The sequence below is a fragment of the Canis lupus genome, chromosome 7 (genome assembly GCF_011100685.1).
Source record: "Canis lupus familiaris isolate Mischka breed German Shepherd chromosome 7, alternate assembly UU_Cfam_GSD_1.0, whole genome shotgun sequence".
In the NCBI taxonomy this organism is placed as follows: Eukaryota; Metazoa; Chordata; class Mammalia; order Carnivora; family Canidae; genus Canis; species Canis lupus.
In genome coordinates, this window is record NC_049228.1 from 30667362 (window position 1) to 30691141 (window position 23780).

At 48.1% G+C, this 23780-nt stretch overlaps 2 protein-coding genes, 1 long non-coding RNA gene and 2 other non-coding genes across 10 annotated transcripts in view; 2 read left to right on the forward strand and 3 right to left on the reverse strand.

The window, feature by feature from the left end:
• Window positions 1–2526, reverse strand: part of MPZL1 (myelin protein zero like 1) — a 71204-nt gene extending 68678 nt beyond the window's left edge. Inside the window, exons 1-2 of the mRNA XM_038541800.1 lie at window positions 2377–2526; window positions 1966–2302 (exon numbers count right to left, since the gene is read on the reverse strand). Of these exons, the coding sequence (XP_038397728.1) occupies window positions 1966–2302; window positions 2377–2526 (487 nt within the window). The remainder of the gene's footprint in view (window positions 1–1965; window positions 2303–2376) is intronic.
• Window positions 2527–8474: 5948 nt separating this feature from the next.
• TRNAP-AGG lies at window positions 8475–8546 on the forward strand. Its single transcript has one exon. It is a non-coding gene; the product is annotated as a tRNA-Pro (tRNA).
• Window positions 8547–9185: 639 nt separating this feature from the next.
• Window positions 9186–9257, reverse strand: TRNAP-CGG. The gene has a single exon. It is a non-coding gene; the product is annotated as a tRNA-Pro (tRNA).
• A 301-nt stretch (window positions 9258–9558) lies between these two features.
• On the forward strand, window positions 9559–22241 carry LOC111096673. Of its 2 annotated transcripts, none has more exons than XR_005362146.1 (4): window positions 9559–9705; window positions 12577–12708; window positions 14154–14264; window positions 20894–22241. It is a non-coding gene; the product is annotated as an uncharacterized LOC111096673 (long non-coding RNA). The 2 variants fall into 2 exon arrangements; XR_005362145.1 differs by lacking the exon at window positions 20894–22241 and adding an exon at window positions 14942–15595.
• The window catches only part of RCSD1 (RCSD domain containing 1), a 96955-nt gene continuing 88987 nt past the window's right edge, over window positions 15813–23780 (reverse strand). For all 5 annotated transcript variants that reach the window (XM_038542638.1, XM_038542640.1, XM_038542639.1 and 2 more), the window contains 2 exons: window positions 22749–23444; window positions 15813–17564 (listed from right to left, as the gene is read on the reverse strand). In XM_038542638.1, coding sequence (XP_038398566.1) covers window positions 17544–17564; window positions 22749–23444 — 717 coding nt within the window. In that variant the 3' untranslated portion in view covers window positions 15813–17543. The remainder of the gene's footprint in view (window positions 17565–22748; window positions 23445–23780) is intronic.

The window sequence follows — 23780 nt, forward strand, 5'->3', positions numbered from 1 at the left end:
GCTGGCTCCCCCACCTCCACTGCCCCCATCTCCCTCCCACCGCACACACCTATCTCCCACCACACTGACCTACCTATGTAAGAACAGGTCTATTCAGGACTCTGCTCCTACTGTTTCCTTGCCCAGTGCCTACTCAGCTTAAGCATCCCTTCCTCCAGGCCCTCAACTCCAGTCTGAGATGATGGCCCTTCTTCAAGCTCTCACAGCACACCACCATCAAATGACTTTTTATATGACTTAGTGCAGGGTGCTTCTCCCGCTGAACCGTGAGTTACAGGAGAGCAGGGACCATCCTTCCCAAGTATGTTTGGTGCATTGTAATACTTACAAGGTGCTTAATCAATGTTTGCTGAATAACTGTATCTGGATCAAATTCAGGAAGGTCTTCTATCAAAGTGGACTGCTATAGACACTATCCACAACCAGGAAAAGACAATTTGGCAAGAGGAAGCATTTGATAGTTTCCCAAAATTAAGCAGTAGCATTAGTGGCTGATTTTCATCTGTCAACATTCATTTTTCCTTACTGAAGAGCCGGGCCCATCCAAGGTGTTTGTAGTTATTATTCTGATGGTCTTTTCATATTAATATCCATTAATATTCAGTATGTCAGTTCTGCTGCTTCTAGGACCTAGAGTCAGTAGCAATGTCTGAACTTTCCTAATTATTCTGTCTGACACACACAAGATTTCTCATAAACCTTATGTTTAGGCTATTTCCTACCGGTTAACTTAAAACACAAATACTGGCACCATCACCAACAAGAAACTTTTAACCTTTTTTCCCTCAGAACAGACATTTATACAGAATAGACTCTGACTTATGTAAACACCGTATATCTTCATCTGTCAACCTCTAGAAGGTGAGGGCTTTTACCTTTACACCTCACCACCTCTGGAATCACCGGTTAAATAATAGTTTTCCTGGTCCCAAAGACTACACTAAGGACTTTTCTATGAGAGAAATTACTGAGTAAACTTGTATTCAGCCACTGTGATGCAACTGACATTTTGGGAAACAAAAGAAAGGAAAAAGTCTACGTGGTTTCTTAGGAGTTGGCCTTCTTTATAGCCATTACTTAACCGCACTCTGAAACAGCAACAAGTCCTCGGCTTTGAACAGCACAATGTCCTATGGCCAACACCACTTCAGATGTCCATAAAACAACTCATCCAATGCAATAAATCGAGCCTGAGGTTTACCTTAAGTTGACCCATGAAATTTGGCAAGAAAGAAAGGTCATTTAGAAAAAAAAAAAAAAAGGAAAAATGAGCTTTTTAATGTCTGGTGTCTTGTCAAACCGTGGTGACTCTGTCTGGAATCATTAGGGATTTGACCAAATTCTTTTTAAGCCCGGTCATTTCAGTGCTATTCCCAGTGCAACCCAGAAGTAATGCAGATGTACTGTCGGTATGGGTGCTCGGCGGCTAGAGGCGAGACCCAGGAGATTGCAGGACTCCTCGATCCCGGAGGCTTACAAAATGCACTGGAGAGCATTCGAAATGGAGTTTACAGGCTCAAAGAGGACGTGCGTTTAGAACGAGGACACAAGCCAACAAAGGCCCTGCGAAAGCAAACCCTGCGACCTTCCTTCCTCCGCCGCCTTCCTGAGGTGGGAAAGGTCGGGAACCCCGGGTTCCCGAACCGGAATCCAGCGGGCCGGGGCACCCCCGGGGCACAGGCGGGGAAGGCGGGCGACCCCGCGCAGGCTCCAGGCAGCCACCCGGCAGCGCCCCCAGGAGGGAGCAAGGTGGGGAGCTCGCCCCTCCTCCCGCACACGCAGGGACCGGGAAGAAGGAAAACCAGGCGCTCCCCAACCGCGCGCGCCCTCCAGGCCCCGGAGCGCGCAGGCCGCGCCCCCTCCCCGCCTCGGCGGCCGCCGCGAGGAGGAGGAGGAGGGGGAGGGCGCCGGCCCCGGGAGGCCCCGCCGCCCCGCCGCCCCGGCCGCGGCGTCCGCATCACTCACACAGCCCGAGCACCGCCGCCAGCACCAGCCACGGCCAGCGCCTGCGGGCTGCGGCTGCAAGCACGGCCGCGGCTCCCGCGAGTGCTGCCATCGTCCTCCCAACGCCGCCGCCGCCGCCGCCGCCGCCGCGCCTCTGGGCCGCCGGCCCCACTGCACCCCGCTCGGCTCGCGGGAGGAACCTCGGCCTCGCTGCTGCAGCCGCCCGCGCCCGCGCCCGCGCCCGCGCCCGCGCCCGCTGGCACCTCCACGCCGCGCTCCCCGCCGCTGGCCCCCGCGGCAGTCCCCGCCCCGCGCCCGCGCCCGCCCCCGCGGCCCGCTCATTGGCCCGCCCCGCGGCCTCGGGAGGACGCCATTGGAGGACGCCGCCTGTCCATCACCCCCCGTCCGGAGGGCCCGGCCCCCCGGTCCCACCCAGGCTCCTTCTCCGGGCGCTGGAGGCCGGGGTCTCCCGAGGGCTGGGCTCCTGCCGCCGGGCGCTCTGCCCGCCTGGGGGTCCGCCTGTCCCGCGGACCGGCCGCCGTCTCCTCTGCCTCGGAGGTCCAGTCCCGCAGATCCCTCCATAGTCCCTCCTCTTTGCCGGCTCCGTTCTCGCCTCGGTGTCAGCCCTTCTAGGTTTCTCGGAGCCTCACCTAAAGAAAAAGCAGCGCTCCCTTTACAAAGGGGGAAAAAAAAAAAAATGAGAATGACGATGGGATGATTCAGTCGTCCACATGGAACACATCTCCCGCCTTGCCGCTTGCAAGGCTTGTCCTTCGCCTGGACTAGGTAATTTATGTGTTGCAATTTGAGAAATCAGCCAGCTTGAAATGAAGTCTCCATCTTGCCCCAATCTCCTTTTAGGAGTGAGTCCTTTTTTCGGCTTAAGAAAGGCTGGACTGGGGCCTCTTACCTACTACCTGGAACACAAATGAATGTGCTTTTTAGTTTGTTTTGCTTTTGCGGACAAAATGTCCCTTGATGTGTCGATTAAAATTGGAATGGGAAATTCCTGGTCCTGAAGTGCCTTGGCTGACTCTGCTCAGCTTGGCTACCTGGGCCCAGAGTGTGTCCCCTGCTCACTCACTGGTTGCCCGGTGAATGCTGAAGAGGGTTTGGAAGTGTCCTTATGAGAACACCCTGCAAAAGGCACACCAGGGGGAGGGACAGGATGAGAGCGAGCGAAGAAAGGGAAAAATCCAGGTGGGAGGCCGGTAGAGTCAAGGAAGGAACAAAATGTAGACCATTTGGACAAGAGTAGGGGAAGAGTCTGGAGAACACCCAAATGTAACCCTCTCATTTCAGGGTTCTGTCTGAAGTCAATTTTAGACAAATTGATATTTTTGCTGTTTTAGCCTACTAGCCTCGTAAGCAAACTCTTAATCATTAGGAGTAGGGAGAGAAAATGAAAAAAGCATGACAACCATTGTGCCCTATTTTTCTCAGCAAGATCCTTAAGAAATGTGCCTGGAATGTATCATAGGTTGGATAGAATACAAAGTGTTAAGTGACTACTATGTGTTATAGATGTAGAACACCTAGACTTTTCTCTAAAGAAGCACATAATCTACCGCTGTAGACAAACAGGTGCTAAATTTTTTAAAATCCTTGAAGAGAAGGGCAAATAAAGGTAAAACCCAAGACCAACAAGGACATTAGCTCTCAAAGTCCCATGTAATGCTACAAGTTTCTCTGACTGATATACCTCCAACACACATACCTTCCTCTTCTGAGAGCCCCTGGCCCAATTGGTGTGTGGGAAAGATGCACAAAGGATGTAGAATTTGAGGTGGTCTTTCTTTTTTTAAAAAAGATTTCCAAAAAATTTCAGTAAGAGAGCAACAGGACTGAGTATCAATTGGGTGGGAAGTCTGATCAAGAGAAAAGAATTCAGAAAGACAGATGTGACCTCCAATTCTAGCCTGAGTGGAAAATGATGCTACCAGACAACCAGAACTAAAAGCCAAGGAAGAGAAGCTGGTCTGCGAGGACAGCTGACAAGCTGGACCATGAACAGAGCTTAAAATGCTGACAGCACCCCACGGACAACCAGAAGGCAGCTGGCTGCCGGGGTCTGCAGCCCCAGGAAACCTCAGAAGGACTACCTGGAACCTGCAAGGTGCTCCACCAGAAACATTGGACCATCAGTCTCATGTCAGTAGAATGTCCTTCCCTTCAAGTATTTGATGTAAAGGAAGCATCATTTTCTTGGAAGAGTCAGAGGGCTTGGTCAGTCTGGCATTGGTTGCTATTGGGCCTCCCTAGGGACTCCTGGATGACACCCAGATATGGCTATTCCCAGACTGAGCACCTCTTGGTTCCCTAGCTTCAGGCCCCAGCCAGCTTCTCCCCTTGCATCTCCCTGGGGATCTTCGGATCTTCTCCAGTCCCCCATACCTGCATGGACCCCCTGCAGGTAGGAAAACCAGTCCAGAGAAAACAAGCAAGAATACCTGAGTGTGAGGTATTTTGCAAGGGGCTGGACTTTCCATGTCCCCTGTAACAGCTGAGATATTTTCACAACTTCCACAACTGCCAGAATATGGACAGAATGAATTTCCCATCTACTCCCTACTGGGGGCTTTTCATTGGGTCCTCATTGCCCTTACATGAAGTTGGAGCAGCTTGAGTGGGACACATATCCCTGCAAGCTGCTTCTGTGAGCCCCTGCCTTATGCCCTTCACCCCACACTCCAGCCGCACAACCAAACCTGCCTTCAGTTTTAAGATTCTAATGCTGGGGCCCCCTGCGCCTACAGGGCTCTTTTCCCACTGCTTCCCCACGCTTTAGGCCTCCCTCTGCCCCTTGAAGGTCAACATTTATCTTCTCATCTTTCAGAATGTAACTGGAGGGTTGAATTCCCCTAGAAAGTTCCCCTGCAGTCTCTAATATCTCCCCACACTGCCATGTAGGCTTGACCACTCTCACCTGGTACACCTCTGTACTCATTTAGATTCCTAACAAATCATCTTTAGGCTTTAAATTGGGATTCATCTCTCAAGGTCTTTGCAACACAGTTGAGAATAATGTATGAGGTGATAAGTTCTTGATAAATGTTACTATTATATCAGCATTTGGTTGCTATTATCTATTCACTTGTCTGTCTCCCATGTAAAATGGGAGGGACTCCCTCCTCCTGAGGGACTCGAGAGGGACTTGCCATACAGTTTTCTGTTTTCCCAAGGCCTAAGATCGAGCCCGGCACTTAGGAATGCTCATCTGTTATTCTCACCCTTGCCCTCTCCTCTCAGATACACTGTCCTTATCACTGTCTCTGGAATGCTTCAGGTACACACATGTCTCTGGGGGCTTGCGCTGGCTCTCCCCTCTACCCATTTGGTTCTTCCAGATATGGCTTCTACATGATTCACACCTTCCTCCCCTTGCAGCTCTTGCTCCTGTGTTATCTTCGTGAAGAGGCCTATCCTCCCCACCCTGTTCAAATTGCAAACCCTCCCTATACAAATCACTTCATTATTTGTCTGTCTCCTCTCACTAAAATGTATGCTCCACCAGGGCAGGGACTGTTTCTGTTTTGTTCACAAGTATATTCAGCATGCACAAAGCAGATGCTCAATACATTTTTATTTTGGATGAAAAGATGAATTCATATTTATTAAATTAATCTAGAGAAGTTGCAAATTTAAAAACATCATGCAAGTTTGTAGTTCCTGATCCTGCTGCAGAGAGTAAATGGGAAAACAAACAAGCGAAAAACAAAAAAAACGCAAATCCTTTGGATTCCAATCATTATTATTAGCCCGAGATCCTCACTCAGCAAAAGTCCCTCTTCACAAACCTTTTCTTCCTCCTGGAAACTCCCCTTTTCCGGCTCATGCTGTCCAGATAATACAATCGGAATCAACTGGAGACTTCCAATGAGGTCAGAAGGGTCCTTTTAATGGACAGCTGCCTCTGAAAAGCAGCGGCTTCCCGAGAATTTTCCTCACAGCATCAATAATAAGAAAAAATTATGTGTCAGGGCCTCCTGATAGCAGTTTTCATCAACACAGGCCCATTGCCTCACAGACTTCCTTTCTCATGCAGTGCACAATAAATGCAGTAGCAAGGAGGGGTTTGCCTTGGGAACATCTCAGGGCTTAATGTCTTCTCTTAATAGAGATGAAGGGCACTCAGGAGCATAAGTGCTGGCAAATATATAAGGGCAGAATTTTCTAGAGCTGGAATTAATGGACAAAGTAGAAAGAGGGTGACAAAAAAAAAAAAAAAAAGAAAGAGGGTGACAGGCACCAAAATTTCAAACAGATCTTTGTGATTGTGGCACAATTCTCTCCCCTACCCGCCTGTAATCTCACTGGCATTCCTTTCCTCCTTGTCTTCTAAAATCTGTGGCCGCAGGAATTGGAACGCTGTGATCTGTGGGTAGCAATTGCAAGAAGTTCCTGGAACACTGAGAATTTGACTATTAATGAATAAATATCAGACAGACTCAAAGATGAATTCCAGGCCACCATGAAAAAGTTTTCCTGAAGTTAAATCAATTTCAGTAACATTCTTTAAAAAAATTTTTTTTTTAATTTACTTATTGAGAGAGAAGACAAGTGAGAGAGCACAAGGTGGGGAGAGGCAGAGGGAGAGGGAGAAACAAACCCCCCACTGAAGAGGGAGCCCTATTTGGGGCTAGATCCCAGGATGCTGGGACCGCGACCCTAGCAGAAGGCAGATCGCTGAACTGACTGAGCCACCCAGGAACCCCAATTTCATTAACATTTCTATTGACAGAATGGCTGAAGTCAGGAGAAAGGTTGCATTTTTGCCAGAAAATACTGAAAATTTGAAAATTAGAATTCTAGTGTCTCTGCTGTTTCCGGGCACCAAGTTGTGGGAACACGAATAATGGGGTCAGTAAAAGTAGATGTCACCAGGCTTCTTCATTCACTGTGAATGGGATAAAATGTTCTTTGAGTTCCTCTGTCTCCTTACATGCTGCAACTATCTGCGTACCACAGGAAGGATTTGCCCTGGAGAGGGTCACAGGCATTCCTTTACTGGCAGAGAGATGTTTCTCACCATGAGTTAGGCAATTGATATCCGGAGTTTTGTGAGCGGCAAATGAGATACTCTAATGGAGCCTGAAGAGTAATAGACAAACTATTTTTCAATCACTAGAGAGCAGTAGGAGAAAAAAAAAAAGCCCTAAAAATGATAATAGCTATAGTAAAGTCAAGAGGGAAAGGAGAGCATAGAGACCTCTTAGTAACTGTAGAAGGTAAGGTTTTCAGAAATACGAAGTGGTTACAATTATTTTAACTTACAAGTTATATTTCTTAGTTTCCTCATTCTCCTGAGAAATATAAACTTCTTGTGTCCAGGGCACATTTTTTCCAGTTCAGTTTTGATGAATAAAGTGAGCTGGCATCTAGAACTAATTAACATTTTAAAGGGTATTCTTTTCTCCTTGCCTTGAGCCCTAAGAAGAACTCAACACTCAAGTCAGGACGGTTTCAAATAAAACAGAAGGGTGGAGAATGTGAGAGCTCCAAAACTATAATTTGCTAGTGTCAAACCATAGGAGGGAAGTTGACAATTCAGTGACCGGTATATAGTGCTTCTGAAGTTTGTTTAATGAATGAGCAATCAGATGAATTAATAAACTGATATGAAGCAAAATAAGTAAGTAAGTCTATTTAGGATTAGCCACCCCTCTATTTGTTGATGCTGATCTGGTTAGTTGTTTTTGAGAGTTCACACTTAACTAACTGTCCAAGTACCAAAATTTGTAGTGTTAAGGAACTCGAAACTAATTGCAGTCATTTACTGAGGGCCAGCTTTATTAGCATAAACTTAAATATCAAGTATTTAAGAACGTAAAATACAGTAAACAAGCTGTGCAGTAAAGATATTGGGGCAATTGGACACCAATCATAATGAATTATACGTTTAGTTGCCAATTATACAGATTTCAGGATTCATGTTGGTGTCTTGTCCTCCAATAAATTATGATTAGAGGAAATAAGACCGCATGCCAATTATATATCACAAAAAAATTTAATATGTTAAAGGATCTTTCTCTGGGAGGGTTAGAATTTGGGATTCATCCAAGAGGAAAAGAGATTTTCCAGCTGAAGAGTTTGAGTAAAAACACAAAGATGGGAATTCACAGGCTGGAAAAGTGGGGCCTTGAGCACTAATATAAAAAGTATAGACAAGAAGCAAAAAATTTTACTATTTTTGGGAAATGCAACGTCCAGAACTCAATAAGGGAGAGAGTCTGGAATTTACCTGCCACAGGGACATTAGCACAGACATCCTGCAATTTATTAGCCATGAATATAAACTGAATTAGGGCTGTTGAAATAAAGGGTAAATATATTACACTGGTAATGAGACAGTTATTTTTTTCTGTATCAGATTCGTAAAGGTAAAAAGTAAAAAAGAGAAAGAAAACATAAAGCCAATATAGAAGACAGAAATAAGTGGACATAAACACAATATATGAATAACCACTTGGGGGCGCCAGACTAAGTTGATCACCTTCCTTTAGCATGGCGGGGAGAACAGAAGTCACGCCGGCTCGTTGGTCTAGGGGTATGATTCTCGCTTAGGGTGCGAGAGGTCCCGGGTTCAAATCCCGGACGAGCCCTCTTTTTTTCCCCTTGACGAATTAAAGATTTCTGAAAGAATTAATTTTTGAATACGTACTAAATATGTGTCCATGCAAAACACAAAGTTGAACTTTTGAGCACTGTACACCCAAATGCCATTAGAAGACAACGTGAAAACGTAGAAAGTTTGTGATACTCTGGAAATGCGGTCCCCACCACTGCTCGTTCCGGAGTCGCGCGCGTGTGCAAGGGACGCAGCGTTCCGTTCTCGGTCGCCCGCAGGTGTGGTTTACCTCCCGCCGCTTTCCGCGCACGTCCCGCCGCAGGCCGGGGCTGGGCGTCGGCAGGGCCCCGCGCGCCCCCGGCCCCGACCCCTGGGCGCCGGCACCCTGCCCACGTGCGGGGGGGGGGGGGGGGGTGCGACGGGGCAGGACTCCGCACGAGGCTCCTCTCTGTCCCTAGCGCCTGTGCTTTAAGGGTACAGCGGTTCTCCTGCCCTGCTCTCTGCGCACAGAGGCCGAACGGTCCGAAATGATCCCATTTGGGTTGCTCGCTGTAAAATCAGGGGAATCAACATTCAAGCTCAAGGCACCACAGTGGTTGGCGTCATAGAAACCCTAAATGGGCTGTGTGGGGGCGAAAAAATAAGTTTAAGGTGTGGAGAGAAAGAAAAGCCTGGGCTCGTCCGGGATTTGAACCCGGGACCTCTCGCACCCGAAGCGAGAATCATACCCCTAGACCAACGAGCCACTCTCGGCAGAGCGGCTCCCGGCGCCTCCCTTCAGCGTCGCCCCGCCTCACGCCGCGCTCCTCGCCCGACCCGACCGGGGACCCTTCTCCCGCCGCCTGGACCGCGCACACAACCAGGCGTGGGCCCCGGAGCCCCTCTCGCCGCGCACTCCGGGGTGCGGGGCCGGTCGGAGTCGGACCAGCCCGCGCCGCGCCCGGGGCTCGCCGGTAGCGAGGGGCCCCGTCCGCCTGCGCTCAGCCCCGGGTGCGCGCCCTCGGCCGGGAGCCGCGGCTGAAGGCGGGTGGAGCGGGCGGGAAGAACCCCCGGACGAGGGGTGAGAGCGACCTTTCCCAACATTCGTTATGGGACCGTCCGCCCGGGTACGGAGCTCATTGGATATTCCTGACGTCGTACCCTAGGAGCTACCGGCCTCCCTTCGCGGAGGGAACGCAGGTCCCACACGTCAGGTAGCTCGCTTGGGGTCACGCGCGAGGAAGACTTCGGAAGGGGCGGCGAGTGGGGCGGGGGCGACCGGGGCCCCCGCGGCTGCCGGAGCAGGGAGGGCCCCGGTGCGAGTGCCCCGCGCTGCGGCTGGAGGGGCCTCCCTCTGCGCCCCCGCCTCGCCCCGCCCCTCTGCTTAGCCCCGCCCCTCCGCCTAGCCCCGCCCCTCCTCTTAGCCCCGCCCCGCTCCCTCTGCTTCGCCCCGCCCCCTTGCTCCTGAGGCTCGCTGGCTCCTGGGGTCTCTGGCAGTGACGGAAGGGCAAGGTCGGGACCGAGCTCACGCCCTTGGCGGGAGGGGCGGAGGGCATACAAGGGAAAACACCTCAGATCAAAGAACAAAGCCTGAAAAACGAAATCCAGACTCGTAGAGATCCCGGAGCCCTGCTGCTCCCTGGAGTGGGAGGACGTGGCTGAGGGGGGGTCAATCCCTCTATTTGCTTTGGTTGCACGTCAAACTTTTAGAGACACCTTCTCCTTGTCTGAGACCACTTTTCTTCCTTCTACTGAACCAAAGTTTCTGAGCTAAATAGTGCTTTGAGCTCACCCTTTTGTAGTTTGAGAGACCAGGTTGGGGATGCAGTGGGTTCCGGGGTGGGCGTGGGGCGGGAGGAGCTCTCAGCACAGTCCTGAGCAACCTGCTTTGCCCTCTGCTTGAGACCACAGGCTCACCGCTGCCCACCCCCTCACTCGCCCTGACGCCCCCAGGGATGACAAGGCTGGAGGCTTCTCACCCCTGCGGGTGACACTCGCAGTGATGTTATTAAACTTCCCATGCCTGCTTTCTCCTCAAGTTGTTTGTGAGGACCATCCTGTCCCATCAAGACAGTACAACAGCACAGTATTCTTATTTTCCTGTAAGCTACATAAGTGCTGTCCAACATTTCAATCCATGCCTTAATATTTTAATTTTATTAAATGGATCTGGTGGCATCAATGCTTTGGAGAATGGTGGTAATGTTAAAAGTATGACTGAAGATAATTTTGACTTGGGTCAGATGTATGAGAGGAGGATGACGAAATTAGAGTAGGTGCATTAGGAGGTGATTAGAATAACTCTGGGATGATGTCAGGGTTCATGCCTTGAAACTGTAAATGGCTTTAACAATCACTCTAGTTCCTATTTTATACTGATGTTTGCATGCTACTGCATTCAGACTCAACCTAGACCTAAGTGGTGCAGACTTTGTTCTGACATGATATGGTTATTGGTCTTTTTGGAAGTGAGAATACAATTTAATCGCATGGGTCACCATTCAGAGAACCCTTCCTGCTGACTTGGCACACAAGACTAGACTCAGGGCTGCTCATGAAGTTAGGCACTAACTGACTTTCAGGCCACCCCAGTTGTCAGAACTGGCAGATTTGCTTCACCACCGCAAGCCATGTCCTGATCCAAACAGAAACTTGAATCTGATTGAAAATGTGTGTCTTTTTCCAGACTCCAGTTCAATGTCCTGTAATAGCTTCAGCTACTTTTTACTAAAAACATTTCTACGTGGTTTCCCTCAATGATTCTTTTTCTGAGGTCTGTCTCATGCCTTCCTCTGAATTTTGCAGCCCCTGAATCATCAGAAATGAATCTTTGGAGCAGCATCAGCCCTTTCTTTTTTCATTCAAAAGTTTTCTCTTGATTTAAATTTTGAGAGTGCCTGAAGTCCTAAGGTGATAGAAGTCCAAGGCCAAGATTGTGAAAAGAACCACTTCCTTTTTTTTTTTTTTTTTTTTTTAGATTTTATTTATTTATTCATGAGAGACAGAGACACAGGCAGAGACACAGGCAGAGGGAGAAGCAGGCTCCAAGCAGGGAGCCTGATGCTGAACTAGATCCCAGGACCCAGAGATCACTCCCTGAGCCGAAGGCAGATGCTCAACCACTGAGCCACCCAGGCATCCCAAGAACTACTTTCTGCTAGAACACCATTTCCATCAGGGGATCTTATTGTCCTTCTGTTTTATCCAGACTTGGTCTCGTTCTGGCTGTTATTGGCTACAAAGGACAAACGTGTGTAGTTTTCACGATCAGAAGCGTGATTATTTATGAAGACAGGCTCATGGTAGTTTGTTACAAAAAAGAAAGATGCACAAGTACATGTAGTGAGAGTTTAATTTTGTAACAAGCAAGAATTAAAACAAATATATATATACAGATTAAAAAACTAAAAAAAAAAAAAAAACCTAGAAAAAAATCCACAAAATTTTAATACCAGCTATTTCTAGGTAGTGGAATTATAAATATTTTTGTACTTAATTTTCTTTTCCTCCACAAATTTTGTAAAATAAGATGTACTGCTTTTTTTATTTTATTGATGTATTGCTTTTTTTTTTTAATTTTTATTTATTTATTTATTATAGTCACACAGAGAGAGAGAAGCAGAGACATAGGCAGAGGGAGAAGCAGGCTCCATGCACCGGGAGCCCGACGTGGGATTCGATCCCGGGTCTCCAGGATCGCACCCTGGGCCAAAGGCAGGCGCCAAACCGCTGCGCCACCCAGGGATCCCTGATGTATTGCTTTTATAAGAAGAAAATCTAGGGATGCCTGGGTGGCTCAGTGGTTGGGCGTCTGCCTTTGGCTCAAGGCATGATTCTGAGTCTGGGGATTGAGTCCCACATCGGGCTCCCTGTGAGGAGCCTGCTTCTCCCTGTGCCTATATCTCTGCCTCTCTCTGTGTCTCTCCTGAATAAATAAATAAAATCTTAAATAAAGGAGAAGAAAAAATAAAGATAATTAACATCTTTAAATCACACTTTAAGAACCCTGTGTTTCTTTGTGCTTGGTAGAAGAAAAGAGACACAGAATCAGAGGCAATACAAAGCAGGCCCTTTTGCCTTTTCAGCCCAGCTGCTTCCAGAGGCCATCAGTAAAGCTGTAATGGTCACTCCTGAGGGGACAAGTACAGCCATGATGGGGAAGTGACTGCAGCATCCTGCACCTGTGGGTTCCTTCGACAGCCCAACTGTAGTGACTGGTATTGAAGTTCTTACTTTTTTTCTTTTTTCTTTTTTTTTTTTTTTTTGAGTACCAACCATATATAATCATTCTAGAGTCTTGTTTTTGAATGCTGACTAAAGTGCAATCCAGTGCACTCATTCTCTTAAAAGGAAGTAGTTGAGAAGTGTGATAACTGACATTACAGGTTTGCCTAAATTCAAATAATTTTCTCAAATTTTTATGTAAAACTACACCCCGAAGGGCCAGCGTCATTATTCACAGAAATGTGCCAACGGGCACTCTTGCTCATTTCAACCCCTTCCTTCTGCATCCTGTTTCCCTCTTAGCACCTCCCTGGCAGTGCCAGGACCAGCGTGCTGTGGCTCCCATGGAGAAGCCCACAACTTTCCAGGATTAGAAGGAGTAAGAAGTCTTTATGCTCTAGTTTTTGAGGGAGATAGTTTTACCCTCATGGCTCCCTTTTCACTGAGAAGCATAAATCATACACATTGTCTCTTCCCCCTCCGTGGAGTCTCAAAGAACCACAGTTTCCTGCCCCATTTGACCACAGTGGAGCCTCTCCGGAATTCTCACAGCTCTCCTGGGATTTGAGGGCAGAGCTGGAATAAAACTCTTCTCAGCAACCATCCCCACTCTGGTCAGGACATCACTGGGCTGAGTGGGAGTCTAGTTACCCCCAAGCAAGGCTGGGAAATCAGAAAATGGTGTCTCCTGCCCTTTAGACTTCTATACTTTGCTCTTCTTTTTTCAATGCCTCTGGGAAGTATTTCAAGAATCAACTCAACCCAAGATGTGATGATCAGGAAAACTTAAAATATTGCTTCTCTCACGACATGCATTTTGATTGGGAAAGAAGACCGAAGCCAGTGGAAATAGTTGCTAATTATGACTTTTCAGGCATTTGGTATCAGATGAGGGAGGTGTTAGGCAGTGATCAATATTGGAAATAATCTATTCCAGCTCTGAAATCAATTTAATCATTCATTACGTAACAAATATTTATGGAGCACCTATAATGCATGGGGCACTGTGCATAATGAAGAACGGTACAGACAATGAAAACATCAACTATACCCTCGTGGAGCTCCAGGTTAGCTCTGGACAAGCCCTGTATACATGAAATCATGAGACTGATATTCATGGGTGGCTTATGAAAACAAATTCTACTTTATTTGAGTAGCGCTTGCATCGTCTCTGTGCTCTTGGTATCTTCAGAAGTCACCTGATCATATATCAAATGGAAGCATTCTGTTCATACTATTTTTACCTTGTCCATAGAGCACAAGTTGATTAGAGGGGTTCAAACAAAATGTAATGTTTTAGTAAGCAATGGAATAGTAGTTTGGTGTGTCTGGGATTACCCTGTCGGACACATCTGTTAACAGTGTTTTGTTTTTTGCCTACCCAGCATAGTTTCATTTGGTAACAGTACCCTATTTGACACCCATTGTTCCCATTCAGTCCTTGCAGATTGTACAGGATTGGCTTGCGGAGAGCCCTGCTCCGGAGGTCACATGACCCAGGCCTGGCCAATTGATCCCCGCAACTCCTTGGTCATAAGCACTGGTTCAGGTATGAACAGGTGATCCACACAGGGTGTACAGAAAGCCTTTGCAGGACTTTTTCCCAGTGGTTGGAAAAGAATAAGCTCTTTCCATTGGGTTTACAGGCTGTGAAGAGCTTGCTTGGGAATATGGCCAACACAAAGGAAAGCAGAGACTAAGAGCAAGGAGAGGTTTTTCAAATTGCTTGAGTGTTATATTTAGGTCTATTCATGGATTTTTAATTTATATTATTTAGTTTATAGGGAGAGAGAGAAAGATACTCATAGATAGATAGTTTTCTGTTTTTCATCAGCCAGGTCGAGTTGGGTTTCTTTCATCAGCAACTAAAGATCCTCATTCACTGTGCTAAACTGTTACACTCCCAAGAGTATCTGATCAAGAGAAGATGATGAATTGGTTGCTGTCCACTAATTTATCCCTTTATTGGACATATATTTATTGTGTGTCAGTTGACCGGTCACAGGCCCAAACAGGTATGGCAAACTGAGCTTTGTTCTGGGTGAGCTCAGTGTTCTGGTGAGGAGAGTGGATTCTGAAGCCCCTGGGCTTCCTGTGATCATCAGACTACCTGGCTCTAAAGGCAGCTGAAGCAGTATAATAGGCACCTACTAAATACTGGCTTTTCCCTTCAAAGTACCCAGGTTTTTGTTTTTGTTTTTGTTTTTGGTTTTGTTTTTTTCCTAGCTCCCTTTCTGGAGAAGTTTGAAATTCAAGCCGGATGACGTAGATAAAGGAGGAATGACTCTGACTCTTCTCTTTAGCCTTGTAGCTGTGAAGGATCTGTGCTTTCTTTCAAGCCTATTAGGGAGGCCTAAATGAAAGGTCTTCCTGGCATGGTGATGACTTTGTGCTGCCTAAGACACAAATGGATTTCTTTGATTCCCAATCTTGAAATCCCAGATTTGCAAATGCAATGCATAATCGTGGTTGCTTCAGGAAAGGAGAGTGATAAACTGGACTGTAGCAGGAGCCAGAACAGTCCTGGCTCTTCATGAATTCCCTGCCAGGAGCCTCCATCACTCACAGCAACCCCTGGGAACAGGACCTCTGTTTTTTTCATAAAATAGACCCAATAGCGTGACTACTAGGGAACTGGGCAGATGGGAAACTCTTTTGACCCATTACACCTGCTCCATCAGCATCATATTTTTGGCATTTTCTACTGTTCTTTACCTATCTGCTACTGTAAGGTGTCGCGCCTCCAGACGAAAAGTAATTTTATTGGGGCACCTGGGTGGCTCAGTGGTTGAACATCTGCCTTTGGCTCGGGTGTGATCCTGGGATCAAGTCCTGCATCGGGCTCCTCGCAGGGAGCCTGCTTCTCCCTCTGCCTGTGTCTCTGCCTCTCTCTGTGTGTCTCTCATGAATAAATAAATGCTTTAAAAAAGTGATTTTATCTTCACATCTACATCCCATGCTTTCTGTTCCATTCCTTTTCAAGTAAAGTGGCAGATGTCCCCTATCTGTCACATACGCTCACAATCATGCACACATTCACTAAACTCTGGCCGGAATAAGTGTGTGTGTGTGTGTTTATAAACAACCCAAAGACAGATGTAAATAAAATCATGTATTGTTTAGGGGGGTACACATCTCCGTTGATAGATAGAGAGATGAAGGATAGATGTAGATGGATGGGTGGATGGATAGATAGATATGCATTATATAGACTTCAAAATAACTGAAACACACATATCTCCCAAATTCGGCTGAAACATAAAACTTAATAATACTGGGCTTGACTAAGTTACAGGTTTTAGAAGATGCGTGTATTTAAAAAGTTCTGAAGAAAAAAATATATCCCAAATATTAACACCATCCCGGACTTAGGAAAACCATAATGGGATGAGAACATGGAGGTACCAGCAGTGACATAAGGCCTTTTTGTCTGGGAGACTATTTTCTGAAGTCACGGTAGGAAGTGGTCTAACAGACCTCCAGAAAAACAACCGCTCCATCTGCCGCATCAGCACAATGAGACACTGCAATATTCAGATCTGGATAAGAACCAACCCTAAAGATTCAACATTCATTGGGATTAACATCATTGCATCAAGAGGGAAGAGGAAATGAGTCAAAGAATAGGTAGTCAGGCCCTGGTTCCTTGCAAAGCCCACTTCCCACACAGAACTTTAAAGTGGGAGGAGGGGAATGAGAATGGAGAGTGGGGGTTCTGGAGTGAGAAAACAGACTGAAGACCCAACCCCCTCCTCAGAGTTGAAAGGGAGCCTGGGCTTTGATTCAAGAGCAGCTTCCCAGGGAACCTAGGAAGGATGTTTTTTTGTTATGTACCTTTTAAAACACAAGGCTCTCAAGCACCTCCCAGGAAACCTCTTACTCTCTGCTCAAGGAATTCCTTCTGGAAGTGCAAATTTCACCCTTCCAGGATAAATCAGAGAGCAGGCATTGTTTAGGTATCCTTGCTCTGCTTTCAGGATGAGGACGTGCAGCATGCAGAGCCTTGACACCTTGACATCTGCTTCTGTGGGAGACTCACTCACTCCCTGCCTCCACCTCCTCCCTGGGAAGAGGGTGTGGGCTGAGCCTGTCACCTCCCCGTGTACCATGGACTACAAAACTCCTGAACAGGGACAGCTCCTATTGCTGGAACAGATACATATTTGTTAATGTTGCAATAAGTATCTTTTCCAGTCCAATGTTTTTGTTTTTTTTTTTTTCAGTCCAATGTTTTAAAAATCGGCTGCCCAGTTCAAATTTGGACAAAGCTGAGAGGTTGTCTCAGGGTCTTGATACAATTTAAGGCCTTCTGTAACTTACGGGATTTATATTTTCAGCAACACTATTTTCTGTTTCTAGCCACCTGAAATTAGTTTTTACTTACATCTGAGAATCATAAAAACTTCAGAACATTAAAGAGGCTCTTGCTTTACACAAACAAAATTTGAGAAGCAAAATCAGAATCCAGTTCCGAGGTCAGCCACAGGGACAGGTGGTTGTGGGTAGGATCCAGGTTGACCAGTATTCCTGGGAGCTGTCACCACAGCAAACTGTTTTAAATAAGTTTTTTTTTTTTTTTTAAAACCAAGTCCATCAAGTGACACAAACTCAAGCTGATTAAAGGCTGCTGTTCTCTGACTGATCCTTGTTAGCAAGGGAATATTCTGTGTGGAGACCAGGAAACAACACAGTGGGTGTCTTCAGGCTGCCTCCATACCCTCCACGAATTCTGCTTTGGCGATGGCTTTGTTTGCTGCTACTCTTGTTGCTGCGCCTTCTAAAGTGATATCTCCAGCAGCCTTGTCACTAGGCACAAGTTCTTCACATTTTAGTGTCCTGGACAGGGGTCCTGTGAACACAGAAGGAAAAGAATGAGTTTGCAAGAGGGTGAGGGAATCCTGACACTCAGCAGATCTCCTTGGAGATGCCAGATCCAGCCAGGACTGTAACACTAGTAGAGGTGATGGTAATAATAATGATGTAGCTTTTCACATGCATCAACTCATTTATTCCTCACAAAAGCAAGATGAGTTAGGTACTTCTATTAGCTCTGTTCTGCAAGTGGGGCAATTAAAGCACAGAAAGGTCAATGACTTTCCCCATCTAGGTAGTAAGGGAGTTGGGATTTAAAACCAGGGACCAGAGATTGAGCTTGAGCCAATCAACTGGTAGATGGCATTGCCCATTCCTTGCTGCCTGGCTTCCAAGGTCCTCCGTGCCCTAGCTTCTTACCTACTGATTCATTCCCACTCAATTTCATCTTCCTGTTCTGCTGCTCGAGAATCTTTAGTAGCATGAAAGTGGAAAAAGAACACAAATAATCAAAAAAAGAAGATGGGTACTTTAGTAAAAGGACAGAAAAAGAGCTATTTATTCAACATTCATCCCTTGAATGGCGTTTAGCCCTTCTGGGCTGAGGCTGCACTAGGCCCATGAGTTCCCTGGTTGGGAAACAGGGACCTTTAGCAATGTACCCACAGCATCAGGTGGCATGTACTGTGGGCCACCCAACCGCACTATACTGAAGGTGAGGAGGTGCATGAGCCACTGTGGATGTTTCTCATTGGGGCAGTTGGGGAAGGCCTGTGGAGGACAGAGATGGGGTGAGACCATTTCCAGGCAGCAGTGAGTGTGATCTTGCTTGGGGGTGCAGGCATTTCTGGTGGAGGGGATGGTGGGATGGTGGGAAGATGTGTTGCCTCTTGTGAAACGATGGGTGTTGGCTGGAGTCTTGAGCCCCATGATGGGGGAGAAGGAGAGGGTGGGGGAAGTTCTGCATGGGGAGGAGGGTGAACTCGATTTTCCACTTGATATTTTTTTTTTCGACTTGATCTTAACAAAAAGGCCAAGAAGCCATGAACTCAATTTTCCAAAGAGTAGTGTCAAAGGGGTAGGAAAGCACACACTGAGATGTCATTTTCTGGAAGATGAATTTGGTGTTATGTATAGGGTGGATCTGGAGACCAGGAATTCCATTAGGAGTGAGTCATGATTATAGAGATACCATGGGAGGGGGTCACAGCAGGGGAGACAGTACAGGAGGGAGAGTGAAAGGCTCTACCTGGGAACAACACTGAGACCTGGGGGCTGAGGAGGCAGGGAAGTAGAAGAAATAGGAGCATCTCATTAGCAGAGATGGGTAAGGATAACAAAGGAATGTGGGGTTTCAGGTGAATACAAGTGAAGAAACAGAGCAAGTGGGACGAGTTTGATTTTGAATTTGTGGGACTGGCAGGCATCCAAGTGCAGAGGGCCATTGGTGTGTGGCCAGGACTAGGGCCAGGCAGGTGCTAAGCAGTCAGGAGTGATCCAGTGGCTGACGCTGAGGTGCAACTTTAGGAATCATTTACAAAACCTGATGGCTGGAGCGTGGCAGTGGGGGCCAGGCGAGACTGCCATGGTCAGAGTGTGGCAGCAATTCTTTAGGGGGCAGGGAGGGAGGGAAGTTGCCTGGACAGTCGCAAGATGGAAACTACGGGTGGCAGGTAGCTTCAGGGGTGGGATGCCAATGTCAGCCCCTCACAAAGGCGAGGATGCTCAGTCTTTGGTAGCAGGGAGGCACTTGTGAGCCTCAAAGCATAGTGAAGAGCGCATCGCAAGGAGAAACAAAGGGAGACAGTGATGGGTGTGGGGGGAGGGGCAGACTTGGGGGATTTTCCTTCCCTCCTGGAGAGGACTGAGCAAGGTCTGTAGGCAGAAGGGTGTGAGCCAGTGAGGAGCTAGAACATGGAAGAGTGCATGTTGGATGTGAAATCCTTAGTGTAATCTCGCACTTAAAATGCACAGACAACTTCCATAAATGTTCTGTAAAAATGTCCAGAAAATGGTAGTTGGGGGAAGCCAGATCACAGTAGATGGGGGTTTGTCCTGTCAAGAAGGGACCTGTCCTCGGGTTCATACTTTGAGAGGATGAGGCTGGTGGCACCCTGGCTGCTCTTCCTTTCAGTCACATAGGAGATGAAGTCATTTGCAGAGCAGGAGGGGATGAAGGAGGAGGAACTGAGGAACGTGGGTGAAAACAGGTGATAGATGTGCAGGGAAAGGGTGCCCAGGCAGCAGGGAAGATGGATGTGGCTCAGCCCCGTTGGTAAGAGTTCATAATCAGCTCATCCAGGCAGCATGGCTTTGTGAATTTCATGGCTTTGTGAACCTTAGCAGAGAAGGTGGAGGGAGAGGGGCTTAGCTCGGTGGATTAATACAGAAAGACACGGTAGGTCACGGGTAAGAGGGCCATGAAGGTGCAGGACAGCACTGCAGTGGCAGCCACAGACCAGGTCCCCGCCACCCCTCCCGCAGGCTCGAGACAGCCCAGAGCTAGAGGGGTGCTGAAGAGGGAAAGCAGGGAAGTGTGGTCCCAAGAGAAGTGAGAACAGAAGGTCCAGAACTGAGGTGCAGGGACCTGCCCAGGTAACCAGCAGGGGGAAGTAAATGGAGTGACAAAGGCAGAAGGAGACTCAAGAGAAGGTGGTATCTCATCAGCTGTGGGAGAAAGGGATTTCTTTTTCTTTTTAAAAATTTTTTTAAAAAGATTTTATTTATTTATTCATGAGAGACACTCACAGAGAGAGAGAGAGAGAGAGAGAGAGAGAGGCAGAGACACAAGCAGGCTCCATGCAGGGAACCCAATATGGGACTCGATCCTGGGTCTCCAGGATCACGCCCTGGACTGAAGGCAGCACTAAACCTCTGAGCCAACCGGGCTGCCCTCTTTTTTTTTTCAATTAAAATTTTTTTAAAATTTTTATTTATTTATGATAGTCACAGAGAGAGAGAGAGAGAGAGAGAGAGAGAGAGAGAGGCAGAGACTTAGGCAGACTCCATGCACCGGGAGCCCGACATGGGATTCGATCCCGGGTCTCCAGGATCGCGCCCTGGGCTAAAGGCAGGCGCTAAACCGCTGCGCCACCCAGGGATCCCTTCAATTAAATTTTTAAAAAAAGTTTTTATATTTTTTAAGTTGCTACTTTTTTTTTTTTTGAAGATTTTATTTATTTATTCATGAGAGACACAGAGACAGAAACTGAGGCAGAGGGAGAAGTAGGCTCCCTGCAGGGAGCCCAGTGCGGGACTTGATCCCAGGACCTTGGGATAACAACCTGAGCCAAAAGCAGATGCTCAACCACTGAGCCACCCAGGGGTCCCTTACTGAATCAGCCTTTCAACTTTTTAAACCCTCAGGGCCAGAAGATGCCACCAATGAGATGGGAAGTTCTGGCAAGACAGGCAGCTCCTAGCCTGAAAATAAGATGTAGCTACTGGTAGGTGACGATGTGGACTCAGTGGCTTCATCCTTGAAAAAAGTGAGGATTTGAGGCATGTGTTTGCCTTCTGGACATCTGGTGGAGATCTCCAGGCTGACGGGATTAGATCACTCATTTAGGATGGATGGCATTGAAGAAACATGAAGCATCTTTGCCCAGCAGCCCAACCAGAAGAGACTCATACCTCAAGAGTCTTTGGGACTCCTACTTTCTTCTCCCCAGTCTAGTTTAAGTGGAAGTAATGTGAGGGTGCTCAGCGAGCTCCCCTAAACACATCAGCCCTTCTTATACCTCTAGTTGTATCATTAGAGATTATTTCCTGTGGGTCAAGAAATTTTCTCTCTTCTATTAAAAATGCATTCATTCACTCAACAAATATATATTTGTTGAACAACAATACTCCAAGTTCAGTGATAGGTGTTGGGGATGCAGTGAGGGAAAAAGCGTAGAGAGAGATGATAAAATAAAATATATAAGAGCATGTCAAATAGTGATATGTACCATGATGGCAGAGTAGAATGGTGCAGGAGAGGAATCAAGTCATCAACACAGGCCCAAGGGACATCTGAAGGATGTGTAGGAAGTGGCCACGTGAAGATCAGGAGAAGTGTCCCAGGTGGGGGACAGCAGGACAGAGCTCTGTGCAAGGACTGATTTTGGTATATTTGAAGAACAAAATAACCACAGGCACGGTTAAAGCACAGTGAGGGGAGGGAGGGGTCAGGGACAAGTGGGCAGCGGCCTCTCATTCTGGGCCTCGTGAAGCATTTGGATTTTATTTGGAGTACACGGGGAAGCAGTGGGACAGGGGCTGGGGAGGCACAGTGGGTTGAATACCCCCAAAAGATTTGTCAGTCCTAACCCCCAGGACCTGTGAATGTGGCCTTACTTGGAGCTGGGATCTTTGCAAATGTCAAGATCTCAAGATGAGATGATTCTGGATTTGGAGTGGGTCCTACATCCAGTGACTGGTATCCTCATGAGAGAAAGGGGGCGGATTTTGAGACACACAGAGCCAGGGAAAGACCATATGGAGACAGAGGCAGAGATCACAGTGCTGTGTCTACAACCCAGGGAAGGCCAATGTTTGCCCACAACCACCAGAAGCCGGAAGAGGCCAGGAAGGATTCCAGAGGTTGCCAGCAGTCATCAGAAGCTTGGGGATGGACATGGGACAGATTTCCCTGGGACCCTCCAGAGTGAACCCACCCTACTAACACCTTGATTTTGGAGTTCTGACCTCCAGAATTGTGAGAAAATACATTTCTATGGTTTTAAGCCACCGAGTCTGTGGTAATTTGTTCTGGCAGCCCTCGCAAGCTAACATAGGAGGTGAATAACTAGCAATCTGTAGATGATCTAAACAGACACCCACACTCACTGTGTCTCCCTTGCTTGTGCTCTGGGCTCCCCCCAGAGGACGCCCTGGCTCCTGCCACACTCAGCCCTCTAGCATGCCTAAGGAGCTGCAGGTCTCCCCTGCTGGCCGGGTTGATGGCAAGGTGCCCCCTCCATCTCTGAGCTGAGTACAGGGCCCTGCCTCCCGGGCCTTCAGGAGCGCCAGATACCCACATGCACCCAGAGTACCCCAGGACGCCGAGTGCATGGGAAGGCCAGCACAGGGATGGTCTGTCTGTCCCTCACTGTCCACAGCGGCCTGTCTCAAGCCAGGGCCTTTGTGCCTGCACACCAGAGCCAATTTGTGAGGAAGGATGGGCACGCACATGCCACCCCAGCCCTGCCTGCCTCAGCTGACCGTGGAGGCCACTTACCTCCGTCTTAGGGGCTGCATCACAGGGGTGGCCACCTGGCTCCTGACAGGCCCCCTCTTCATCCTTCTCCTGGCCTCTCCCCTGCTCAGGACTGCTGTGGCCCTCCACTCTTCCAGTGGGGCCTGGTGGGGCCTCCCCCACAGCTTCCTCCTCCAGCACCTCTGTGCCTTGGCTACCTTGTCTGGGCTCATCCTCTTCATTTCCTGCCCTCTCCTCCTTCGCTTCTGCAGACTCTTCTGTCTTTTCTCCCGGGGCTTTTTCTTCTGTGGGGCTCCCGCACCCATTCGCTGCCTCTGGGCTGGAGGCAAGGGCTGCTGGGACAGCCTCGTTGGCAGCTGGAGGCGGGCCGGCCTCCTCTTCAGAGCCCCCCATGGCCTTCGGGTGATGCTGGGCTTCGTCCTGGGCCTTGCCCGTCTCCTCCTGCTTCTCTGTTCTGCTGGACGTCCTCCTCAGAGGAGGCTTCTCCTGGGACTCGGGCGGCCTCCCTGCTTCCTCTCCCACCGGCCCCTGGCTGGGTGCAGGGGACCCCGGGGCCTTGCTCTTGGACGAGAACACCTCATCCCCGTTCTCTTCCTTGGCACCATTCTCCTGGGATGACTCGGGGGCCCTGTAATCTCCCAGTTCCCCACAGTCTGACTGAGACCTTCGGAATCGCCTGGAGGGAGGGCGCCTTTTTATCGAGCCTCTCGTCCGAACCTGGAAGAACGAGGTAAGGGATATTATCCACAACCTGTGAAAGAGTTCCAGAGGGGGACTACATGTCTTTCAGTGTCAGGCTGAAGGGCGGCTCTGTCTGCCAGCCTTTAAGGGTCATTTGATTTTCCATGAGAAGGGACCCCTGTGTGCTTTGTATCCTGGGCTAGAGCCCCAGGGCTGTGAAATCACAAGGGTAACCTGTGCGTTTTTTGCCTCACCTCCTGAAGATGCAAATGCTTCCCATCCACTAAAGAGAACCTACACTTTTATTATCCTGTAAGACATTAACCAGCGTGGTGTCTAATTTAGCAACTTAATTCTAATATTTGTTTTGTG